The 22,180-nt window shown below is 43.9% G+C and overlaps 1 protein-coding gene across 1 annotated transcript in view; it reads left to right on the top strand.

Moving 5' to 3' along the window:
- Positions 1-21,635, top strand: part of COLQ (collagen like tail subunit of asymmetric acetylcholinesterase) — a 108,075-nt gene extending 86,440 nt beyond the window's left edge. Inside the window, exons 11-14 of the mRNA XM_075588622.1 lie at positions 11,343-11,423; positions 18,320-18,407; positions 19,957-20,087; positions 21,555-21,635. Of these exons, the coding sequence (XP_075444737.1) occupies positions 11,343-11,423; positions 18,320-18,407; positions 19,957-20,087; positions 21,555-21,635 (381 nt within the window). The remainder of the gene's footprint in view (positions 1-11,342; positions 11,424-18,319; positions 18,408-19,956; positions 20,088-21,554) is intronic.
- The last annotated feature ends 545 nt before the right edge of the window (positions 21,636-22,180 follow it).

The raw sequence follows: 22,180 nt of genomic DNA, 5'->3' as shown, positions 1-22,180 counted from the left end.
TCATTAAGTTTCCAGTTTGCTCCCGGGCTAATTGGCCTAATTTGTACGCATCTTAGCTCAATCGATGCATGATCCGACCATGTAATGTCATGTATTTTGGTGTCGGAAATCTGTGGAACCATTCTACTTGAAACAAAAAAGTGGTCGATCCTACTGTAACTGGCATGGGGATGGGAATAAAAAGTGTAACTACGCTCTCCCTGGTGCTGTTCCCTCCATATGTCGACCAGGCTCCCTTGTCTTAGACCTTTTAGTAAAGGCCCGTTGCCTTCTCGTCTAGTTTTCTGCTGCAATGGGGATCTATCTATGCGAGGGTCAATGACTTTGTTAAAGTCACCCGCGAGAATTACATTCCCTTCTGCCCACCTTTGGAGCGCCTGGAAGAACTCATCGAAAAACTGAAGTTCGTTTTCACCGGGTGCGTAAACGCACGCTAACGTCATTTTACTCTGCTGCAGGAGTCCTACTAAAATGAGATATCTCCCCTTCTTGTCTCTCTTCACTCTCTCCACTTGGAAGGGGGATTTGTTGTGAAATATGATAGCAACCCCCTTCTTCTTTTCGTTAGCGGAGGACAGGAAAAATTGCCTATAGTGCTTGTCAAAATACCCTGGGCTACTATATGTACTAAAATGTGTCTCCTGAAGGAAAACTACATCTGCTCCCCTTCGTCTGAATTCGGAGAAGGCAATCTTACGTTTTTTTTGGGCTGTTAAACCCTTTAACATTTTGGGATATGAATGTTACAGCCATGCTTTTGTGTTAGGTACTTGCAGTGTATAAAGTAGAACCAGAGCCTACCCGTGTCATGTGGAGCATAGTGGACTTTGCTTCTGCGTTGGCGGCTTCTGCTGATCTTCACTCCTTTGCCGAGGAAATCTGGGATGGGGGGGGGGAGGAAACACAATGGAAGAACAAAGGAAACAGACATACACAAATACTGCTGCGGCCAAGTTTATTCGAGCATTTGCCCGTTCTTGGCCGCAGCAGTAGCCTGGCGCGCGCCCGAGTGTGACGGGCGCGCGCCGAAGCAGCGGAAGAGCGCCCTCCGATCGGGGCGCTCTCCCTACCGCTACCGGGTCCGCCGGGTCCCCCGGAGCCCCCTGCCGCCGTCCCGCAGATCGCGGGACACCAGGGCTCCCTCGGGGAGCCCTGCACGCGCGTGCAGGGGGCGCAGGCTCCCGAAGACACGTGACCGCGCGTCTATGACGCGCGGCACGCCGAGGGGCAGCCACAAGCAAGCCGGGAAATATCCCGGCTTGCGGTACCGACCACACTGCAATAAAGTGTGTCGGTACTGTAGAACCGTAGTGGCCTCCGAGGACCTCAGGTTCGACGCCCGGGGGTATCTCCCCCAACCTGGACCCTCCTCCCTCCCTGTCTAGTTCCATGGCCCCACTCTCCGGCCATGAATTCCCAGGTCTTTGACGGGGCTGCGAGCTAGGCCCACATCCCTGCCCCAACAGCGCATGCCTACGGGCAGGTTTGGTGGTAGTTCCCACACCCGTCGGCAGTGACAAACTTTACAACCGAACTTTCCCTATAACTCTAGAGAATTTAACTCAGCCCTAACCCAAATGTGGCTGTGCGTCTCTTTACTCCGTATAAAACTAACTCTCCTGAACTGAACTCGGGCCATTGCCTCGTGACCCTGTAGCCCTTGGTGCCCTGTGCCACATCTTCCTAGCTTGCTACTCCCCGTGTATTCCTACTGGCTGCTGGGCTATATGCTTTATGTTATCCCGACCCCCTAGTCCCTCCCCTCCTACTTTTGAAGGGCTCCCCTCATCTGTTTTCGGGCTCTTCTCCTCATATTGCTCTCTCCCCCCCCCGTCACTTCCAAGGAGGCCTCTCTCTGTGTACCACCCGCGGGTGCTACGCTCCTCTCCTGACAGCTCCACTCCCCCTCCCTCCTCTTCATCATCCACCAGTCCCCTCACCCCCTCGCATTCCTCCCCTGCAGCAGAGTTCGCGCACCCCCGCCGGGGAGTACCGGATCACTTCCGGCGCTGCATGTCCTTTAGGCTTCCGTCGCTCCTGCGACGTCATCCGGATTTCTCAGAGGTGTCGCGAGATCTCGCCTTCTGACGTCAGCAATGTGGGCAATGTAGGCTCAGTTGGAGGCCATCCGCTGGCGGTGGTGGGTGTAGCTGGAGGCGGGCTTGTTCTGCGCACCATTTCTTCGCGCCGAAACCGCCGCCACCATGGATCCTGCCGCGCTTTTCCTGCTTCTTCCTCAGGTAAGAGTCTTGCAGCCATTTTGGAGGTGTTTGCTATTTCTTTTGGTGTTGAGCGCAGGGCACCCCCTCCGCTCCCACTGGTGCCTTGTAACAACCGGAAAGGCCGGGGGTCGTCGATCGTCTTTAACGCAGGGCTGGCCCAAGTCCAGAACTTTAACGTAACTTTTTAACCTCAACAACACGAGGCAGCGAACCCGTCCCGCTGTCTCTTTAAGGACACTTGGCGCTTTCTCCCGCCTTCTCCTTCCTCTTGTCCGCTGGGGTGGACACAGTCTCCCAGGCTGTTGTACAGGGAGGACATATCTCCGTGTTCTCCGGGTGAGTAGCTGTAACATTGAGTCCCAGCTTTTTCAGGAAGGCTGTTCCCTTTGCGGGGTGCTTCAGAGCGTGGGATCGGCCATTTTTTACCACCACGAGGGCGAACGGGAAAGCCCATCTGTACCTGATGTCCTTGTCCCGTAGTGTTTTTGTGATTGGCAGTAGAGCTCTTCTTCTTCCTGGAAGATGGCCATATTTATTCCCTCGAATGGTATACTCGGTGTTGCCCATGTAATTTTACATATCTCCTCCTTGGTCCTGTAGTGGTGTAGGCGGAGGATTATGTCTCATGGTGGGTTGTTAGGTAGCGAGCGAGGCCTGAGGGCCCGATGGCAGCGGTCCATTGACAATTCCGCCTCCGACTTGCCCGGCATGATGGAGGTCATCCCCCGGCTGATCAGGACCTCACAGTCCAGAATCTCCTCTGGGATCCCTCGGATTCGCAAATTGTTGCGCCGGTCTCTGTTCTCGCTATCCTCCTGCCGGTCGTCTAGTTCTGCAACCCTGGATTCTAGAGCCCCCATCCTTTTGCTTGTCTCCTGGTGGCACTTTGAGCTGTCCTCCATGCGTTCCTCTAGCTCGTTTGTACGGGTGCCTATCTGAAGGATATCCCTCCTGAGTCCCTCCACCTCGCCCCTAAAGAATGTTTTTAAGTCCGTTAGGAGCCTGGCTATCTCCTTCTTTATGATCCCCGAATGCTCCGCGGAGGTTCCCTCCATCTCCGGGGTAGAATCAGAGTCAGACATCGCCGAGTTCTCCTCCGCCCTGGCCTTGCCTGCGCCCGTGAAGTAGGAGCACACATCGTTTTTGCGCTTATTCTTCTGCCGTGTTGTAGCCATCTCTCCTTAGATGGTCTTATAGTGATCAGCAGAGATTCTTATGTCTAGGGCCGAGTAAGTAGAAATGCCGAATTTCGATTGAATCGTATTTTATTAGCTGTATTTGCTGACGGGTAGCGGAGCCTTAAAATTAAACCTCCATCACCGTACCCGTCGCGCATGCGCCTCAAATATTCACAATTTTAAGACACCAGGGCTGGATCATGTAGATGAGGTCCGTGAGTTGTTTTTTTTCGCTAATGCCAATTTTTCTTTTTTGTCTTTTTCACGTTAAATAAGGAACCAATGTAGCTACTAATATTTTTTCTTTTTAATGAAGCAGAGCCACAAGAACATTTTGAACAGAAATACTGTTTCTTACTCACTGGAAGCAGTCACTCTTTCTTAGGATTAAGGGCCTCTTAGACTTTAATGGGATTCTTACATATTAAAATCAGAATGATCACAATGGTATTTTCTATCAGAACATGCAAATCACTTATTTTTGAGAAATTGGACTTTGACAGCTACTCAGCCCTTGGTAATAGTCTGATCTGTATAATCCCAGATCATTGTAAACTAAACTACAAGTACTGTAGCAGCCCTACAGATGTACTGTATAAGCATGCAATATCAATCTGTGTCATAGGTGAAGGAGCTTCTAACTCGGGCGGGCAACTCCAGTTCTCAAGGGCCACCAACAGGTCAGGTTTACAGGATATCCCAGCTTCAGCACCCTGATGGAGCCATCTGTGCTGAAGCTGGGATATCCTGAAACCTTGACCTGTCGGTGGCCCTCGAGGACTGGAGTCGCCCACCCCTGTTCTAACTCATTTCTTTTATCATGTTACACAAAGGTCTTTTTTTGCTATACTGTATGAACTTATGTCACCTTGCAGCCTGTGTATTGTGTACTTTCAGCAGGGCAGAGAAGATGCTGCAATGTACTTAAATTAGAGGCATTATCATTCTTAATAACCATGCTAAATATAGCCCTGCTCACTGGAAGCAATTTTCTTAGCTCTTCTAATCATATAATTTCCAAATAAGAATAATACTGATCAAAATGTTTTTTTTTTTTTTTTACTTCTAGCTCAACCCACAGAGGAAAAATAATATATAATGAACGTAATTGAGTCTAGCAGCAGAAATTAGATTGTACTGTATGCTTGTTGGTGTGCCTAGGAAAAATTGAAGAGTTATTATAGGCAGGGATCATCTGTTGTATTATACACTACTTGCACGGTAGGTTGCAGATTTATCCAGATGCGTTTTAGATGAAAAGCGCATATCAAGTATGAGAGAGAGATCCTTGTTAAAATGGAAGTAAAAAGTGACCTACAGTGCAGTACTCTTGAGTGCTCACTTGCATGTCATTGCCCAGAATCCCCCGCTGCAGTAGAAGCATTGCATGCTGTGTGATTATGGTGTAAGGCAGATCTGTGGACGTAACTGAAAATAAGAATGCGCAGACAGAGAACGGAGTGTTTAGGAAACAACTTAATCTTTGCACTTACAATGTTTCAGCTTATAACATGTCGTTCATAAATGCTGCAGCCGTTGAGGTGCCTTATAGCAAGGGTGCGCAAACTGGGGGGAGGGCGCAGAGGTTACAGAGGCCGCGCGCTCTTCCCCAAAGCATTTAAATTAAATGACAGGGGACCGCGCGAGGCCTCTGTAACTCACTTACCTTGACTCAGATGGCTCAGAGCGACGCGTCCTCGTGGCAATGTGGTGTCAAATGACGCTACGGATCACGTGACGTGACATCACATGACCCACGGCATCATTTGACACCGTGTCGCCATGGCAAAGCAGAGTCGAATGATAAAGCGAGGTCACGTGACATCACATGAGCCCCCACGGCATCATTTGATGCTTGATACAAGGTAAGTGGGGCGCGAGCAGGCAGGGGGGTGCAGGGCAAAAATGTGTGCACCCCTGCCTTATAGAGCAATGGTTTCTAACCTTTTTTTGATTAAGGAACCTTAACTGAAATTCGGAGGAACTTCCAACCATCTCTAATAGCATCTCTGTGGTCCGATGCATGGTAAATTCTTCTGTATTTGCTACAATTTTCAAAATGAACAGAAAATAGCAAGGGACCCTTTAGCCGTGCCGGGGAACCGTCCTGGGAACCCTGGTTGAAAATCACTGTTAGAGTCTGAGCTGTGTGAGGTCTGGGTGTCTCCGTGAGTGGGGCCTCGGATTGCTGCTCCATCCCTTTTCTTGCTCGCTTTACCTTCTGTTCCTCTCCTGCTTGACTCACTTTTCTTAGCTTTCTGGAAACTCTGTTCCTCCGTGGCTCTATGGCTGCAGTGTCTGCATCCAACACGTTTTGTGCACTGTTTTAGCACTGTTTTAGCACTTCGTCAGGGAACTCTCAGTATGCTAGTTCTTCAGTTCAGTTTATTTAAATACTTGTTGGTGCAATTAACAGGCTATTAGGCTTCAAATTAATACAGTATATATGTGTTTTGTGATTGCCTCTCTAATTAGTTAAAACAAACCTTTAATGGTAAACTTTAAAACTATTTATAAAATGATCAACAGATCCCATAGATGAACTTGCTTTCTACTCAATTGAAAATAGAGCAAGCTTACACAACAACAAAAATGCACATTTATTTTTATATATATATATATGTATGTATGTATGTATGTATGTATGTATGTATGTATGTATGTATATATATATATATATACATATGTATATACACACACAAACCATAAGCGCTCGTTCAATATATCAAATTAATCAAATGTTAACAGGATTGAGAGTATATAAATGAAATAATGTATTAAAACAATACACATCTATAGAAATGAGAATATATTCACATGAAAGAAAAATAATAAGAAGTCCACATAAACGTCCGTGAAAAAATGTATGTGAATAAAATCAATATAGATCCAAAGCCGTGATTTCTCCACAGCCTCTCAAAGGATGAACCACATCCATGGTAATCTAACAGAAAAAAATATTAGAGAGGCACATGTCACATAACATAAATCTGTATGTATTCATCCTCAAAAATAGAATGATAAAGTAGCACACTCACAAGTGTAGTTAGGATAAAAGCATTTAGAGTTAATCAATCTATTGCGAGATGATACTCATCTGGATCTTCTCCTGCAGCGTCAGGAATCTTCACATCAAACCTCTGAGGGTTGTGTAGAAACAAATGTTCCAACAAATAGTACTAAGTTGTATCCAGTTGAACCACAATTGGAACAGGCTAGCGTTACGATACAGGAAGATAGAGAGCGTAGATAGAGCACAGCCATGGACATCCTGTATTTTCTATCCAGGAGAAAGAAAAAGGCCAGGCCACTCCGGAGATAACAAAAAAGAAGTAATTTATTGCAGGCTGAACATACAGCAAAAAAGGACTAAATGAACGCATCTTCGCAATAATAAATTGACTGACTCTGTGTGTATATATATATATATATATATATATATAATGGAAATATTACTGTGTGCTCATTTGCATGTCTTACACAGGTCTGCAACCCTGCCTTTCACCATTATCACCCAGCACACAGTGCTTCCACTGCAGCAAGGGATTCTGGGAAATGACATGCAAATGAGCACACAGTGCCACCTTTTGCTTCAAAACCATATAATATGTGTGCTCATTTGCATGTCTGAGTTCAAATGTTTTTCGTTCTTGGGTCCGTTTAAACATTCCATTGAGGATTTTGATATCATTTATGTAATGATCTGGTTGTGAGAAATGATGTCCCACTGGTGAGCAGTATCTTCCTTCTTCGTGGTGGAGTATAGAGTGCCTGTTAGTGTACTGTATATATACAGCTGAACCCCGTTATAATGCGGTGCTCGGGTCTACATAATGAGACCGCGTTATAACCGGGATCACGAAATGACCGCCGCACAAGGACTTAGCAGCTCTCTCCTCTCCTCTCCTCATCAGGCTGCGTCCACGTGCCCGGCGCACATCTCCAAGGTTCTATTTTTATAACATTTAATTATTGCTAACGGACACGCGGACAATTTTAGCATAACATGGAGGATTCGAACCCATGACCCTTCATACACTGTTAGCGATTCTTTACCTGCTACACCATAGGATTGGTGTGATGTCATTGACTCTATTATCAAACGTCAGTGTTTTTAGTTTGTATACTGTATACAGTAGGATTCCAACCTGGACAGTTCTCCAGTGGGGTATCTTTAAATCTATCCCTGTATATTTTAAACCGTCTGGATTTCTGTTATGTTTTTCTTTGCAATGCAGGGAAACGCGATGTGTCTCTAAACCTTTCGTTATATTTAATATATGTTATAAAATATGTTATCTTAAAGGTCTTTTCGTCCTCCCGGTGTATTGTAATCCTCAAGGGCATTCTAACATGTAGACTGCATCATTTATGCGACGGTTAAGAAAGTGTTTTATCGGAAACACTTCTCCAGCTACATTTGCTGCTTATTTTCGGAGCCACAATCGCATGCCTAACATTTTGAACATGTAAAAAAATCTATTTCTTTTGACAGACAACCATTGGTTTGTGGACCTGTCTGAGAGGAGAATGTGCTCATATCTCTCTTCTTTACCCTTGCGATTCCCTACAGGATATTTTAATGCACAATTCACTATCCCCACTAAGAGTATTCAAACACTCACCACAGCTTAACCAATTTAAAGATTTAGGGCTCTATATATAATTTTGATCTGATTTTATATTTACTAAAGCGCGCACACACACACACACAACTAAGGTTAAACTGACTAAATATATCCCTGCCATTAGTTCACATGAGAGTAAGGGCCCCATTCACTAAGCACGGTTACTTCATGAGACGTTGCAATACTGGAAGACAGCTTTCGTCCCATTCAGATGCCTGATGAAATAGCACAGCTATATATATATGTGTGTGCGCGCTTTATTAAATATAAAATCAGACACATATAACTTGTCTTGGGATATTTGTAAACACTGTAAATGGAGAGTTTTCTTAGCTGTTTATTGTCCTCCATTTTGCTTATGTTACTACATTATAAGTTTCCTTCGCTCTGCTTTCCTTTTCCTAGTTGGTTCTCTGACCGAAAGGGATGGAAAGTGATTGCAATCACATACTGTATCAGTGGGAGCTTGGGGGGGGGGGGGGAACAATATTAGCAATAAACCCCTGTATTAAGAGCCCCTTAATTAAAAAAAAAAAGATGATTTTTCTGTTTTGTTAAAAAAAAAAAAGGCTCAGTTAACAAGATTGAACCCATTAAAACAATTACTACCACTTTGGTCTTATGTGATACTTCCCCTTTAATAAAGCCTGCCATCGTTTTCACCTACTGAAAGGCTTTTAACTTGGCCCGAGGTATAATTATACGTCAAAGCAGTTCCGCTAATTTTTAGGTAAAGTCTCAAACTCAGTCTCATTTTTCCACCCAGTTCTGTGGATTCGCAGAAATGACTCAGCTGCTATTGGATTAATTAAAACTATGTAATGGTTCTGTTTTTGACCACACACCATACCTAAGCCAGAGTCACTTCAGCAGATGCTCAGAAATGGGCGGAATAATTGCGCTGAATGTCTCCTCCTGCTCTCTTGTCCTTGCTATGTTACAAATTGAACTCCTGGCCTCATCTCTACTTGAAAAGTAGGTCGAAACGTCGTGCTGTTCTGACATAATAAATCCTTCGAAAAATCCGCAGTGCCTTGGATCATCTATTCACATTGAAAATTGTGAGCACATAGAGATTACAGGAATAATGTGGGGTGCACCGTAGAATGTTCAGTGACATTTTGAACGATATGTTTGAATGAGGAAAACAATCTCAGAATCATAAAAATATGTGTAGCCCTCGTACCCCCCCCCCCCCCCCCCCAGTGCGATTGAGGGTGTACACTGTAAATATGCTACCGGTGCTGCCTTTACCTGCTGGCTCACGGAGTTCCCAAACCTCCGCCACGGGAAGCCTGGGGTGACATAACGATAGTTTCGGTGCAGCGCCTCTACCTCTGAGGGATCCCAGCGTAGTGGGAGGAGCCCCTCACAGGACCCAATGATAATAACCACACACTGGGTAAAACAACAATAACCTTTACTGGCAACAGATATATATATACATACTACTAATTGCTAAGATGGTACAACTACCCACCAAGCCTCACACGGCCGTTACCCACCACCGTGTAGCCCACACCTTGTCCCAAGAGTCCCACACCCAAACCCAATGTGTGAGACAGCGCTGCCCACTAATTTGAGTTGTTTGTTGGTGCACATGTTATGGTGAGGTACCTGCCGGGTGTGTCCACCCCCATGGTGCGCTGACACGAAGACAGAGTGAATTCACTGATCCCGCGATGAGTCCGCCTCCGTGTGGGGTGGTATCCTTCTGAATGGTCCCACTGTCAAGACAGTCTCTGAATCTTGTAGGGGGTCTGGTCCCAGACCACAATTATCAGGGCTGCGCAGCGTCGCAACAGCGTCCCTGAATTTATCAAACAGTTAATGGGGCAGGGTCCCTACCTAAGGGCCTGTCTCTGTAGCAGCCACAATCTTCCCAGGTGAGTCAGGGCCTAGCTGGGCCCTAGGGGGATACCTGGCCTAGTGCAGGGGCCACAGAAACCCTATACCTACAACCTCCCCTAGTTGCGTCCCACCTCCGACTGCCTATCTGGCCTGAGCACGCCAAATGTATCTAATCCCTGCAGGGGAAAACTGCAGCCCTATTGGATCTCGCGTGACATATGGTTCGAATGCCCCTATGCCTGCTGGGAGTTGTAGTCCCTTACGGAGCCTTCCCCTATTGCCGCCACATGCGCCTAGGGTACTGCGCATGTGCGAACCGGTAATGGCACTCAACTGCGCAGGCGCTAAGTGTAATGGCTGCTGCTGACTCTTCTGCGCATGCGCAAGCCTCCGCTGCGAACACACAACATGGCGGCGCCCTGCGGTGGGAGCTGCCGATGAGCCCATTGCCACCTGGACCTCCCCGCAACATCCCCCGCGGCTGCGGAGGTAAGGGGAGGGAAAACGGAGGACCGGGGGCCCAGAGGGGACCTGGCTACATATGTTTTCAGTTTCCCCTAAATAATAAATATAAATATTTTCCTTATTGCTAGCCACTCATTTCTGTCCTCTCTCTTTTGTTGGACTCTCCCCCTTTTTCACACTACTGTATGAACAGTCGGTCACATGCTTGATCACCACTTGGGTACAGAAGCATCACCTGTTGCTACATTTACTAAAATACTCAAGTGCCTTCAAAAGGAAGAGTGACAGGATGGAAGTAAAACCACTCGCAGGATTCAGTGAGACTGCCTACCAGTTCCCACTGTCCTCAAATACCGTTCTTCCCTAATTTATTGCTAATAGTATAAAGTAAATTGGAAGTTGGGAGAGGTACTGGAAATCAGGGTAGTGGTTAAGGGCCATATTTACAAAGAGTGCCACTTCTAGCACAGCACACAGATGAGGCCCATTCACTTGCATGGGGCCATAAGTAAGCATTCAGCACTGAAGGTGTCTTATGGAATTGGACTTCTTAGGATTGCCCTTAATGTTAACGAGTTTTTAATACGAACTGTAGAATAATAGCCTTGGCAAAAACAAATACGCTTTGTTATTAGATTGTAAGCTGTTCAGAGCAGAGACGTCTTTTTCCCAATGTTTACTTTGACATATTGTGCACTTATTTGTATTATTCTTCCCTGTATTGTGTCTTGAGGATAATATTTGTAAAGCTCTGCATGCATAGTTGGTGCTATAAAAATACTACCCAAGGAAATACAACAAGTAAATACATTGGATATAAAATTGATCCTAACCAGTTTAGCTCTGCTCTTAAAACATGTACGGTCATATTTACAGAGAGGTGGCTTCCCATAAAACACCTTCCACCTTCAAATGCATAGGTCATAAGTTGTCTTCCGCCATGGGTCGTAATATCTCACTATATTATTCTGCACTAATATTTGTCTCCTTCATCAAAGGGAGAAATGGGCCCTAAAGGAGAGCCAGGGGTTCCAGGAAACAGAGGACCGACTGGGAGACCAGGAAAACGAGGCAAACAGGTACTAAACCTATTAACTCTGCTCCTGTTGCCCTGTACTTCCGCATACAGATCCCAACCACTTGAAAAAGTGTATGCTGATCACTGTGCAGTAGTTTGGGCATAAGGTAAGAATAAGTTAGGGGATAAAGATTCCTCATCATTTTAAATTATGATATGAGGATTAAGAGATGTAAATATGTTTTAATTTAAATGATTTGCATACACTGTATAAATATGCTATGTAATGGGGGGGAGGAGGGGTTTGTAGTCCTTCAGATTAACTGGTAAATGAGTGCAAAGACTGACAGACCTATTATGTTACTATGTCAATGTTTGCCAGTATTAGCGGCCCCCTGGAGTGTGATGTGATTTATCTGATACATAAAATAATAAGTGTGAACTCTGTAACCTTCTGGTCTGATACAGTATTCATTACTAGTGACGAGACATAGTTACTGATGTCAAAAGATTGATATGTGTTCTTGTGCCTTTACTAACTCAGCACTAGGTAACCCATGATATCACTGCTAAATGTGCATGGTACTCAGTGTCTAGTGCATGTAGACAAAAATTAGCTGGTGTTGCCACTTCTGCTTCCGTAATAGTAGATTTAAGAATGCCACCTTATATATAGGGGACCAGTCACAGCTATGAATTGGGGTGAAGACTCATAAAAGCTGCTCACTGTTTTCAATTTCCACTTACCTTTTCCAAAGTAAAACAAATGTTATTTATTGTATGTTATTATTATTATATTTTTTTTGTTGGGTAGGGAAAAGGTGCTGCAGCTCTAAGCAAATACAAATGAAAATTTACTAAAATAATAAATTAGCTCAGCGTTTCCCAAACTTTTTTTTCCGTGACCCGGTTATTTTTGAACTTCTCCTTCGTGACCCACTAAAAATGTTATCGCCTAGAGGTAAAATAAAACCGTTATAAATGTCCATACAGATTTCATAAATTCTCCCAATCCCCTCTATTCTCTCTCTCCCTCCCCCCACCACCCTCTCTCTGACCTGCACAGACGCACACAGTCACTGACCTACAGGCACTCACAGACAGACCAAACACACACAGCCACTGCTGGCCTGCACGACACACACAGCCACTGATACACACACACACACACACAGATCCATACACATACACAGATCCATACATATATATACACACACACACACACACACTCTCTCCCCCATACACACACACAGATACATACACACAAAGATACATACACAATCTCTCCCCCATACACACACACAGATACATACATACACACACAGATACATACATACACACACAGATACATACATACACACACACAGATACATACATACACACACAGATACACACACAGATACACATACACACACAGATACACACACCCACTCTCTCCCCCCCACACACACACACAGCCACTGATACACAAACACTCCCCTATATATATATACACACACACAGATACACACACCCACTCTCTCCCCCATACACACACACAGCCACTGATACACAAACACGCCCCTATATATACACACACTATCTCTCCCCTATACACACACACGCAGCCACTGATACACACTCACCTATGCACACACACTCTCTCTCTCTCTCCCCTACACACACACACACACACACACACTGATACACACACTCTCTCTCCCCTACAAACACACACACTCTCCCCTACAAACACACACACTCTCCCCTACAAACACACACACTCTCCCCTACAAACACACACACTCTCCCCTACAAACACACACACTCTCCCCTATATATACGCACGCACACACCCACTGATGCACACACCCACTGATGCACACACACACTGATGCACACACACACTGATGCACACACACACTGATGCACACACACACACACACAATTTATTACAGAGGCAGCGACGGATGTGAGTGACTGGAGAGGGGGGGGGGGCGGGGGAGAGAGGAAAGGCCCGTGATCCGAGCAGGCGGCTCCACGCCTCCCTCTGCCCGCCAGCAACCGCGCAGCCACCACTGCGCCCATCTCCCGCACCAAGGGGACTGAGGGGAAGGGAGCGCCAGGAACGGAGGCACAGGTGCGCCCCTGCACCACTTCCTACCTCCTATCACGCCGGGCATCGTGTCCTGTGGGGGGGCGGAGCATGTCATGGGCGGCAACATCATGATGCGGGGCTGCAGTAGGAGCCCGAGTCAGCGAATCACCGTTGACACCCCAGCGATAGCAGACTGCACCACTTCAGCACTGTCCCGCACCTCACCTCGGGCCGCCGCAAGGAGGGAGGGGGGGGGGGCGCCGTGCGGCCAGCCTCGCTGCGACCCGGCAATTTTGCTTCCGTGACCCGTGCCGGGTCGCGACCCACCATTTGGGAAACGCTGAATTAGCTTATAGTACAAAAAATGTAAATATTTATTTATGATGGACTATAGTGCACACACCAGTAGTCAGGTCAATGATGGACATTGGTGCTTCTCCCCAGTCCACAGCTCCTTGAGTATAACAGTTAAACTAGGACACCGTCTCTTACACCTATTGCAACCCTTCTTCATATTTTAAGCAGGACAAGCTTCAATAATTCTTCTATTTAGAAAAAATACTGTATATTCTAATTTTAATAGCGCTTCTAGGCATCTCATCCACTTAGTGCAAAATCCAATGGAAACAATTGAGAATGGTTCCATTGATCACTGAAATTGCTATTGAGTTAAATTGCTCGTTTCTTGGGCGTGCAAAATATCTATGGAATTAAACTTCAGGAAAAACCCTACGAATTTGCAAACGTTAATGCAGATACCTAATTTATAAAGGGGCTGTACTAAAAGTGGGGTTCCCAAAAAGAGGAACACCTTAGTTAAGTAGAACAAAGTCTATTCATTAATATATTTAAAGGTATAAAATACTATTTGTATATTGGTAACAAGACCTGTGTTTTGTAAAAATTATGATTGACACCTCTTAAACCGGGATAATTATCTCTTACTGTGCACATTGCCATTTGCTATCTATGTCTTCAGCTGACATCCCTGTATAACTGTCCCTGCTCAAACAGTATCTAAATTAAGAAGGTGTTACTTCCACTTCCATTTTGAGACCCATCTTTTTTTTTAATAATAATTTTTTATTGAAAATATTTTACATACATCAGTTACAACATAACTGCATTTTGACACATTTTTATATATTACCGTTCACATTCAACATTCAGTATTGCATATTGACCACATTATTCCAACTGGTTATCTTTCTATATACAGTGTCCATGGAACAGCTTGCACATTTCTTGTGTATATGCTTAACCTTTGAAACATTGTCAACATCCTTGTGGTTTAATTTCCCCCTTTTTTTACATTTAACTAACTTCTAATAACATTTGAGTTTGGGGGTATATTTTATAATGTATTGGGGAGGTGGGGGTATATTTTATAATGTATTGGGGAGGTGGGGATATATTTTATAATGTATTGGGGAGGTGGGGATATATTTTATAATGGATTGGGGAGGTGGAGGTATTTTTTATATGTATTCGGGGTGGGGGGGTATTTTTTATATGTATTCGGGGGGCGTGGGGGTATTTTTTATATGTGTTCGGGGGGCGTGGGGGTATTTTTTATATGTGTTCGGGGGGCGTGGGGGTATTTTTTATATGTATTCGGGGGCATGGGGGTATTTTTTATATGTATTCGGGGGCCTGGGGGACCAGTATTGTGTCTAGTATTTTTGGACAAGCCACCTGGCAACCCTAGCCAGACACCTGCAGCCACCAGGCCTGGCCAGAGGCCTGAGACCATCCCCAGGGTATTTTATATGCATTTGGGGAGTGGAGGCTTTTTTTTATATGTATTAGGGGGTGGGGTTTTTTTTAAATATGTATTTGGGAGGTGGCAGTTTTTTTTATATGTATTTAGGGGATGGGAGGTTTATATGAATTTGGGGGGTGTTTTTTTATATGCATTTGAGGGGACTTTTTACATGCATTTTGTGGATGGGGGGGTTATATGTACTGGGGTGAAGTTTGGTATGTATTGGGGGGATGGGAAGGTGTTTTTGTATTGGGGGCTATGTATCTTGTGGGGAATTGTGTGAGGGGGAAGGGAATGAGTGAGAGGAGGGAGGATTAAGGGAGAGTGAGGTAAGTGCCGGGAGAAGAGGGTGTGTAAGAGAGGGAGGGAGTGAGTGATGAAAAGAGAGCGTGAGACGCAGGGTAGAGATATACATGCGAGGCGGGGGGAGGGATTGAATGAGAGTGGGGTTATTGATGGGGGAGAGTGAAAGGAGAGAGAGAGGGAGAGAGACGGGGGGGACAGAAATACATGGGAGGAGGGGGGAAATAGATGGGGCTTGCGAGGTGTGAAATGGGGGGCTCGCAAGACGGCCGACACGGGGCGTGGGGAGCACCAGTCGTGTCCTGGAACAGGATTATCTTATTCCTGTGTTATTTGCAGCTCACAGTCAGTTGCTGTCTCTTTAATTCAGCTGCCTGTCATTTCTTCTGTCCCAGCAGCTAGCTGCATGTGAAAGGCAACATTTTTGATACACATGTTGTTTACACAGCCCTAGTCAGTGAGTTGCTATAGCAACCTCTGAGATCTCTCTCAGAATGGGCTATTCTGCCCTCCCCCTGTCTTGCTGACAGTTAGTCTGTCCCTAGACTATTCCTATTACCCAGATTCCCCCACACTTCCTTTTCACCCTGGACTCTGAGTGAGTACCTGCCTGCTATTAGCCCCAGCAAGGCCTTTATGTTTTTACACTGCCTTATCTTGATACACAGCACTTCAGACAGAGAAGCACTCTCTACCCACACTACATCTGCAAGTTCCTTTCTTTCTGTGATTTCCCTCAATAAAACTAAGAAAGACAAAAGGACTTGTTGTGCTTTGGAAGAGGGAAGGCATGAGTTAAGATAACTGGAATTATTCATACATCATACGTGACCCTGGTTCCAGTATAAGTCGTAATTCTAGTCTTGGGCCCCTGGAAATCTGTCTGCGGCCCTGTGCAGATGTCAGTATTTTATTTCAGTGGTGTAGAAATCTTCCTGAGTAAGGTGAAGATGGCTTCATACAGTAGCAAATTGTTTAGGTGTGTATGTGAGCAATAATAAGCTTTAAAAAAAAAAATACATTGCTGGTGCTGCATATTGGGCATTTACACTATGCAACATAGCAATAAATAATTTTAAAAACAACTCATTTATTTTTCTAGTTCAGTTCTCCATTCCACAAATAGATTTTTTTCTCCCTCTACTATATACTGAATTTACTTTTTTCTATTGAAATAATCAACCAAAAAGACTTTTCTCCATGTTTACTGCTTCATGACCTTGCCACATCAAGTCAGGCTGACCAGTCAGTTTCCACTATGCTGTTGCATATAAAAATCATGACATTAAATCCCCTAAGGAATATACAGTACGGAACGTTAACCAAAGGCAATAGTCACCTGAGCTATTTAATATACTGTAAATGTATTGTCCTCGTGCAAACTTACTCGTTACTAGCAATTGACCCTACCTAACACTGGGGGTCGGAGTTATTTCCAGCTACGAAGACCCCCATGGTTCCTGAGATAATTACCGGTAAAGGTACCTGAATTACTTCCTGGTTTTTAAATCTCTTGCGTCACACGGGCCAAAAGGAAGTCACAACCGATGACGTTGCAGATTCCTGTTGGAACGCATGACGCTGGAGATTTAACCTGCCATTTAATTTGCCCTGTAGGAACATCAGTACTTTTACCAGTAAGGATCTTGAAAACCAAGGATCACTGGAGGGGAAAATAACATGTATCAGCTACGGGGACCTCGTGATTACCATTTTGTCAAAAAAAAAAAGTGTCTTAAAAAATAAAAACGAGAAGCCGGGATTGCTGTCAACAATAGTTTAACTATTTGGAATCCCATGTATTTGTTAATAATACTGTATACTGTTTGTATTTATCAATTGTAATAATTTTAGAGTATTTTTCTAACTCAAAATGTTATTGAATTTTTGGCACAACATACAAAAATTCCATATTACAATATTTACGTATGCTTATTTTAACACCTTCACTTAAAAGAAAATACCTAACTAGGGGAGGGGGGGGGGGACCTGTATATTATCTTCTAGAGGACCAAGCTAGATCCTCTTCAGATATGCCCAGGATTGTGTCCCCTGTGTGGGCTCTTCTCCAACCTCTGCCTACTTGACCGACATCATCCCATGTTGATTTACTAACATATATCATACATCTTCTTCCCCTCTATCAAGGGAGAACGCATTTTGTCCTATTAAAGCATAATTGTAGCTATACTCACCCCAGGAATATCCATTTGGGCTAGCCATGGTAGCCACACTTTTAGATATTTAGTGCCAGAGTCGTTGACCAAACCCGTCAACTTTTCCATCTGGCAGACAAACCAAATTCTGTTACGAATTTTGGGAATGTTTGGAATCTCCAACTGTTTCCATAATGCTGCGATCTCGCACCTAGCTGCTGTTGCAAAATGTGCAATTAATTTACTTTCAGACCTGAAAATGCCTGGTAGTTTTCTATTTAATAGAAACAGCCATGGGGCTAATGGAAAGGTGAGGCTCAAGATCCTCTGTAGCCAAACTCTGATTTTTTCCCAAAGTGGGGCAATCTGAGGGCAGGACCACAGCATATGTAACATCTCTGCCATCTCTCCACATTGTTTTGGACACAATGGGGAGTAACCTGCGACAATTTTAGAGTATTTAAAAACATAAAGTTACATAGATACTAAGCCAGTAAAAGGTCCTGTATACTTACAACTCGTTCCAATGTCCAGTCTTGCAATGTATTCTGCCCCACTTTTTAATTGTACTTTATTTTAAAATAACTTGAATATTGAATAAATATTGAATCTGCTACTGGCAAGAGTGACCAATAAAATGGGTTTCTTGCGTTTAGGGAGACAAAGGTGAAACAGGTGCCATGGGGATTATGGGCCCTCCTGGTAGGCCAGGATCTTCTGGTCCTCCTGGACCTCCAGGACCAGGTAAGTGGACCAATGTGTCTTTTTGTCATTGAACAGAGATGACTTTTGATGCATTTAAAATGAAGGGGGCAGTTCCAAATCATTCTATAATGGAGTTGCGTGCTGGATGGTGCATGAATAGGATGTCGCTGTGTATATATACGTGTACATTAACTCATGGTGTCATTACTGTGTTTCCTAGTCATCAGAGATCATATAATAAAAGGCTTAGTAGTTAGGTCTTTTTAATGCAATCTATATAATTGCATATCTGCTCTCGTATTTGCTAGTAGTTGTCTCCTTCAGGACCGACTCTTCTGGTGACCTGTGCCCAATAACACCATACTGACTCAAAATCAACAGTGTGATAATGCTCCAGATAATCAGCAGGGAATACAAAAAGCAGCCCAGAACAGTATCACACTATCAAACTAGTGATACCTGGCAGCAGGGTTGCCACCTTCTATTGAAGGCTAACCCGGAGACTTTTTGTAATAAAAAAAATTCCATTGATTTATCTTATTTATATCTGTACTTCCCTTACCTGCGGCATCTCCCGGCATCATCTCCCCCTTCAAGGTCCAGTCAGCATTGCTTTGTGACGTCCAATGGCGCACGTTGCCATGACAACGTGACGTCAGGCAGCGTCAAGTTGCCATGATAATGGGACGCCTTCTTTCGCCGAGGCGTCACATGACGCCCCGTTGTCATGGCAATGGAATGCTGCGTGGTGCCGTGCTGGTGTGTCCCGTTGTCATGGAAACAGGTGGCATGTCGCGTTCCGTTGTCATGGCAACGCGGCACCATTTGACGTTGTGGAGCCATGTTGTCGGGATTTGTAGGGGGAGATGTCGGGAGATGCTTCCGCCGCCTGGGGATTTTTTGGGTAAACCTGTGGCCCGGAGATACATGGCCAAAATCTGCAGTCTCCGGGTCAAACCGGAGTGGTGGTGACCCTGACTGGCAGGTGTGTTACTGGTACCTGGGCAAAGTATAAACAGGACATCTGTGCAGATAAATAACCCAGTGTTTATGACGTACAGTCCATACTGCAGTTGGGATACCATGGATTACCATAACTTAAAGAGAGCTGTAGTTAGGAGAGGATATGTAAGTAATACTGCTACTACAAGGTCATTTTTATTACTGGGAAAATAGTTTTTTTTTAAAGTTAAGAATCAGACTATTTTAGCACTCTTATTTGCCTTTTAGTCATCTGCTACAACACAAAATTGGAAGATCATTGAAAAACTCAGCAAATAATTACCTTAAAGAACTTTGAAATAGAATGGTTTTCTTTATGTATGTAGAAGCCTTGGTAAATCACACCCCTTCTCCAATCATTTACATGTGATGCAATTTAAGAGTATCTGTGTTTTACAATGAAATGTATGTATATCTTTGTTTGTACAGCGCCATCCATGTATACAACACATTACAGCAGTAATATACGTGACATAATAATAGGAGACATACAGTAATAGGAATAAGCATTCATATATAAAAGTAGGAAAAGGTGTCTATGCCCCGTAGAGCTTACCATCTAATCACTGTTACTTTTTATTGTCAGGACAACCAACCAATGGACCAAAAGGAGAACGAGGAATTCCTGGGTCCCCAGGAAGATGTCACTGCAAACACCCACAATCTGTGAATAACCCACATTATGATGAATCAATCAATGGACACAACTATGCTAAGGTATCAGCTACAAGAAGTGCTCATCCATTCTAACTCCTTCAGTGTTATTGTATTAAACGGTCCCTTTGGTATGTTTGATATGTTCAGTTATTGGAACATTCTAAACAAATGTTATTTGGGCTGTGCACTCACCTGATTTTTTTAAGGTTATATTATCAGTTGGTGCTCATGAAGCCTGAGGAAACGGCCAGAGGCCTTGAAATGCTAGCGTAGCTATGATTGACTTTGCTATGATTGATTTTGACCTCGCTATGATTTGATATACTTCGATACTCTGGTTTAGGCATTATGTGTCATTCTAACCTTTTTTTAGTCATTATCTTTTTGTATTGATTATATTGTGGTTTAGATGAAATAACTCTTTTTGCATTTATTTGTTTATTCATTTATTGAGTGCCAGTCCATTACATTTTTCAGTTACTCTAACACTACGTGCATGCAATACAAAATTCAGCTTTTCAGCAAGTAAATATCTTATATCCTTATATTTTATAGATTACATGACTTGGTTTCATAGTCAAGACAGCAAATACAAATATTACTTGTGAGCACATTCACATGTCTCAGACAAATCTGCAACCCTGCTATTCACCATTATCTCATAGCATACAGTGTTTCCACAGCAGCAAGGGATTCTGGGAAATGACATGCATATGAGCACATCTTTTACTTTATGTCCATTTTAACCGGGACCCCTATAAGCATATGGCTGCTTTATTACATAGCTTCTCAGCATAGCCAGTAAAACCTACCCACAGAAAGCTTTTTCAACTTTTTGGGTCTCTTCAGTGTGAGGCTGGTTATACTGGCTGTGCAATGGGAAGTTGGAATATGTTTCAACCGCACATTATATCAGTTATGGTGGGTGAAAAGGGACAAAAACCAGGGTTGCAGACCGGCCTGAGACATGTGAATGTGCTCACAAATAATATTTGTATTTGCTGTACACTGTACGGTCATTTTTTTTTACCCACCATAACTTCTAGAATGTGTGGTTGAAACCTATTCCAACTTCACATTGCAAGGCCGGTATAACCAGCCTCACACTGAAGAGAACATATATAATGTGTAGTCAAGGCAAAAATAGTCCGCAGAGTACTTCAGCACAATGCATCTGTATTCCACTGAAATTGCCAGGAATAAAAGGGGATTGAGAAAGCAAGTCTTTAATAACCTTTACTCTCAATGAAAATATATGTTCATAATAAGCACCAGTGTAATCTGAATGTAAATAATATATATTTTTAATATAGCGCTGTACAAAGTACCATGTCAATACTGCTTTGGAGAGCTTAAAATGAGAGATGGGTGAAATCTATAGGGGTAGGTGTCATATATGTGATGTCCACACAGTGTCCTAACTTTAATTTAGTAAAGCGGCATCTATCAGAAAAGGTAACTATTACACTCAAGTAGAAATCTATTATGTTTTTATGACTAATTTCACGAAAGTAATTTTAAGTTCAGGCATTTCACGTCAACGCACTAAAATACGGGAAAATTATGCATCCCGACAGACCTTTCCAGGTCAACGGGACAAGTCAATGAAATAGGGGACAATCTCGTATACATGGGACATCTGGCAACCCTAGCATACGGTGGCTTTCCCATGCTCACAAGCAGCTGACATCAGGATTTGAACAAGTGTCCTTTTCAGAGTCACTGCCTTCCCTTATTTAGCCACCCTGTCAGACATTAATTCTTATATTGTACATAGTACATACTGTACCAGAGTCAGATAAATACAATGGGCAGAAACAGTGGATCAAGAATGTTTTTTTTGTTGACCACCTTGGTTTTTCTACAGAAGTAAAAAAAAATGTCCTGAAGTCTATTGGGCTCAATAGTTGCAGGAGAGTCTTTCTTTTCCCTTCACTTTTTTCAACTTTTCTTATTTTTTCTCCATGACATCCCCTGCTTTCTTTCACCCTTAAGACGTCTTTTCATTCTTTTTCTCTCCCCTGTATCTATAATTCTCACCTCCATTGTCTCCCTTCTTCTTTCCTCTGTTCTTTCTTCCCGAACCACCACCCCCCCTGTTCGTTTTTTTGCTTCAGTCAAAATAACATGTTGGTTACAAAGCTCCAATTATT

Source organism: Ascaphus truei, chromosome 2 (genome assembly GCF_040206685.1).
Source record: "Ascaphus truei isolate aAscTru1 chromosome 2, aAscTru1.hap1, whole genome shotgun sequence".
NCBI lineage: Eukaryota > Metazoa > Chordata > Amphibia > Anura > Ascaphidae > Ascaphus > Ascaphus truei.
This window is presented reverse-complemented; position numbering and strand designations above follow the sequence as displayed.